The sequence below is a fragment of the Leptopilina boulardi genome, unplaced genomic scaffold, assembly GCF_019393585.1.
Source record: "Leptopilina boulardi isolate dan_hultmark-lab unplaced genomic scaffold, ZJU_Lbou_2.1 LbouV2_363, whole genome shotgun sequence".
NCBI lineage: Eukaryota > Metazoa > Arthropoda > Insecta > Hymenoptera > Figitidae > Leptopilina > Leptopilina boulardi.
The window spans coordinates 16582-21741 of NW_026137933.1; the positions used below are offsets into that span (position 1 = coordinate 16582).

The 5160-nt window shown below is 35.3% G+C and overlaps 1 protein-coding gene across 1 annotated transcript; it reads left to right on the plus strand.

Moving 5' to 3' along the window:
* The first annotated feature begins 2522 nt into the window (after positions 1–2522).
* On the plus strand, positions 2523–4493 carry LOC127286854 (uncharacterized). Its single transcript, XM_051313457.1, has one exon. The coding sequence runs from the start codon at positions 2523–2525 to the stop codon at positions 4491–4493; it is 1971 nt and encodes a 656-aa protein (XP_051169414.1).
* Positions 4494–5160: the final 667 nt, after the last annotated feature.

Here is a 5160-nt window from a genome sequence, read left to right on the forward strand (position 1 = left end):
TCAAGGTGTCATTTCTTTCAGAATTTTATTAACTTTAATAATATAAAGAGGAAAAAATTTTAGTTTTAATATTTTTGAAGATTTGAACAGTTTTATAGTTGTTGAAAAAGCAGAGTTCGCACAATTTCGGACGGTAGTGTACATAGATGCTTTGTTTTATATTTAATTACTATTCCTTATCTCCTGATTATTTTAATTTATATCGTTGCTTTATGGTAAATATTTATGGTAAATATAAATATTTATTGTAAATTTTTTTTTAAAAAAAGGATATCAACAGAAGAAATGGCTGAGGATTCTCAATCCACTACGGGCAGTGATGCTACTGAGAGTATTATGCCAAATCCTGCTGTTAATCGAAGACCACGAGGTACGGATACCCAAGGACATTCGCGGAGTGGGGTACGGATCGGAGGTCCACCAGCACTGTTTCTCAGAATAGAAGAAGAGAATTGGAACATCAAGCTGCTCAAAGGCGTTATGAAATTCAACGACAATTATTAGAAGATCAAGCAAGTCTCGAAATTGAAAGGATAAATCAACAATTGGATATGGATCTGGAAAGGATGGAAGAAGAATCCGAAGATCTTAGATCTATCATTACTCGAAGAACACAAGAGAGAGAAATTCATGATCGAAACAAAAAAATACACTAGAGAAGAGAATCGATTTAAAGAACGATTAGTAATAGAAGATGAAACACGCCATCACTTACAACGAATCACAGTAGGAAAAAAATTACCAATCTTTGAGGGTGATGTGTTGGAATGGCAGTGTTTCAAAAGAGCCTTTGAAGAAACGACTAAAAAAGAAGGATTCAGCGAAGAAGAAAATTTATTACGGCTTTACGAAAGTTTAAAGGGACCGGCAAAGGAAGCAGTTTCTTCGTTAATCATTACCACTCGCAATACACGTCAAATCATGAAACTCTTGGAATTGAGATTTGGCAATTCGAATGCAGTCGCCGACCGCATTATTCAAGATATCAAGTCTTTGCCAACAAAAGACAACGGTACCAGCGTTAGTAACTTTGTCAAAGTTCCTTTTCCATGAAGCGGAGATAGCATGCAAAGCGATAAATCAAAATAAAGAGATCGATTCTTTTGAATCAATGAAAGCAAAACTAGATAAAACATGTTCCTTCTGCGATCAACAATCTCATCATTTAGATGATTGTAAAAGTTTTAAAGAAACGGCGATTCCTGATCGGTGGGCTTGGGCCAGAAAAAACGGAATCTGTTTTAAGTGTTTAAAAAGCTCGTCACACTTGCAAAATGAATGTCGAGCTCCAGCGTGTAAAATTTCCAACTGTCAAACAAATCATCATACATTTCTACACAGCAACAAAACCAATAGGCGTGTAAAATTTCCAACTGTCAAGCAAATCATCATACATTTCTACACAGCAACAAAACGAATAGGCTAAATGATTCTAAAACATCCAAACCGAATAACAATCTTGTGGCTAACACCAATGAGAATCAGGATAGCGAATCTAAAGAGAGATGACTAGAATCCACGGAGCGAATATTATTAAAAGTCGCGATTGTAAATGTGTATGGACCTAAGAAAAATATCACGACCCCCATACTGATGGATGAAGGATCAACAATAACTTCAATAGATCAAGAACTGGCAACAACAATTGGATTGAAAGGCATTTGTCAACCATTAGCATTAACATGTATTGGAGAATTAGGGATGTCTGATAAAAATAGTCAACTAGTAGATTTTGAAGTCAGTGGTTTAGATAGTACAATAAAACATAAAATAACAAATGCTCGCACTATAAACAGTCTAAACCTTTGTCGCCAGACAATTAAAAAAGAAGAAGTGGAGCGATACGCACACCTATCACACATACCTGTTAAACCTTTTAGAAATGTAAAACCAACGATACTAATTGGCCAAGATCATTGGGACCTTATAACAGCTATTCAGATGCGACACACTTCGAGAAACGAACCAGCAGCATCGCTCACTCATCTTGGATGGGTTATTCATGGTCGAATTCCAGTAAACAGTGTTCCAGAACATAGTATCAAAAACCCTAAAACTATTTATCATATTGAGGAAGACGACAGATCAATAATCGATTTGGATTTAAACGCGTTAGTAAAAAATAGTTTTGCACTGGAAGGATCCGGAATAACATCATCAAGAAAAAAGAATAAACAAGAGGAAAGAGCAGAAAACATTATTTTAACGACAGCAGTACATATGGGAAATTATTGGACATTAGGACTCTTGTGAAAACATGACAATATAAAAATTTTGAAATCGTTAACCCATACAAGCCAGAAAAGAAAATAAGGGTAATATTTGACGCAGCAGCTAAAGTTAATGGTGTCAGCTTAAACGATAAATTATTAAAAGGAACGGATTTAGTGAGTTCATTGATAGGCGTTCTAATACGCTTTAGAAAAGGAATAATTTCCGTCAAAGGAGACATAAGAGAAATGTTCCTACAAGTAAAAATTCGCGAAGAAGATCAAGAGTCTCAAAAGTTTTTATGGCGCTGAATGGACCGCGATCGTGAACCTGATACATACGTGATGACATCCATGGTTTTTGGATCAGTGTCTTCCCCATATACGGCTCAATATGTTATGCAAAGAAATGCTTTAACCTTCAAAGATTCACATCCTTCAGCTGTAGAAGCCATCACAGGGAGTCACTATGTCGATGATTACCTTGACAGCTTTGATACAGAAGAAGAAGCCCAGAAGCGAGTCAAAGATGTTTCTTATATTCAAAGATGTTGCGGTTTCGAACTACAAGATTGGGTCAGCAACAATAAATCTGTATTGAATTCAATATCTACCAATGCAAGTGTCAAAGAGTATGTAAATTTATTGATCAATGAGATGCCAGTGGAACGAACTCTTGGATTAAAATGGTGTCCGACTGATGATACAATCTCATTTGATCTAAGCCTGAAAAAAATTCCTGAATCAGTTATAACGGGAGCACGGAAACTAACTAAACGCGAAATGCTGACAGTAATTATGTCGGTGTACGATCCACTTGGGATATTGTTACCTTTCGTAATCCGAAGTAAAATCTTAATACAAAATGTTTGGCGAAGTGGCATCAGTTGGGATGAAGAACTAAAAGAAAAAGAATTTACATCCTGGCGTGTATGGATAAGTATGCTTGAGGAAATAAAAGATTATCAAATTCCTAGATCATACTGCAGAACGAGGAGCTTACCAAACCACACAGAACTACACGTGTTTTGTGACGGAAGCGAAAAGGCCTATGCAGCAGTTGCATATGTGAGGACTATTCAAGATGACAAAACAATTCAAGTATCTTTCGTGATTGGAAATGCGAGAGTTGCTCCACTGAAACCTGTTTCAATACCCCGAATGGAGCTACAAGCTGCCTTGATAGCCAGTCGAATTGCAAAAACTATAGGAGAAGAATTAACAATTGCACTAATCAAGCGCACATTTTGGACAGATTCTCAAACTGTGCTTGGATGGATTCGCTCACATCCCCGAAAATATCAATCATTTGTTGCTCATCGTCTTGGAGAGATTGACGAATTAACGAACCCTGACGAATGGAAATGGGTATCCACGAGATTGAATCCTTCAGATCACGCAACCAGAGATATCGGAAACATGGATAAGTCAATGAATCGGTGGATTAACGGTCCTGAGTTTTTACAACGTCCCGAATCGTCGTGGCCGGTACAACCTGCTGTAGCTGCAATAACTTCGCCTAAGACAGAAATAAAAAAAGAATTCGCTGGAGTAATCATAGAAAAAACTCCTTACTTAACACCTAGAATTGAAAATTTCAGAAACTGGATATGCTTACTTCGCTGTATGACTTTAATTTTGATGTCACCAAACATCTGGAAAGGAATTCTCAAACCCAAAGTTTCCGCTGAATGGCTGGACAAGGCTGAAAAATATTTAATCAGAAAAACTCAGGAAGATTGCTTTGGAAGCGAAATTAAGCTCATTAATCAACATCGAACACTACATAAAGAAAGTCGTATCAAACATTTGACATCGATTGTCACTCAAGAAGATGGGATTCTCCGAATTGATGGACGGATAAACGCAACGCGGGAGATAGTAGATGCTGTTAAACAACTAATCATCTTAGATGGAAAAAATTGTTTTACACGTCTACTCGTTAAACATTACCACGGGAAATTTCTACACGGATCAAACGAAACAGTGGTAAACGAAATAAAACAAAAATTCTGGATATTAAAACTTAGACCTACTGTAAGGACCGTTGCTTCTCAGTGTTACGTTTGTCGTCTTCAACGTGAAAAGGTACAACAACCACGCATGGGAGATTTATCACCAGCAAGATTGGGACATCATAAAAGGCCATTTACATACTGTGGTTTAGATTATTTTGGCCCACTGTTTGTAACAGTTAATATAAGACACGAAAAAAGATGGGATGCGTTATTTACTTGTATGACTACAAGACACACCTATCCTCAAGGGCGGGTAAGTTCCTGAAAAATGTAACCAATATTGGCTTATGTGGAATGTTTACTAATCTTTTAAGGATTCCAAATCTCTAAACCCTAAAATCGTAGCTGCTCCCTTTTTCAATATTTTTATAATTTACTTATGAATAATTTTTGTCATTTCATAAAAAAACACACTCTTGTTACTTTAAAAAATCTAACCAGATTTTTACGAGTTACATTGTTCCAAATGGTTAGATATAGATATAAGTTTAATTATATATATCCTACTGTAAAATAGAATATTAAAACTCCGATAATTAATAATTATACCCCGTTTATTTAAAAAAAAGCAATTGCTCGCCCAGAATGCAATTATCACTAGTCTAGTGTTAATTTATTATAAAAATTTAAACAGAAGGTTAAATATTTTTATGAATTGAGAATATTCTGACCACCTTCTGCTAAACCCAGGACCTACGACGAGGACGTAGTGGTTATGAGGTCCCATTTTTTTTTAATTTTTTTTATATTTTTTATTTTTTAACTTTTTTTTATACTTTTTATTTTTTAACTTTTTTAATATTTTTAAGATATTTTTTAAATCTTTCTTATATTTTCTATTACTATTTACTATTTAACTTATTAAATTAATTTAATTGAGAAACCAATACTCGGACTTTAAATATTTAAAGAAGAAAACTCTACTACAGCCT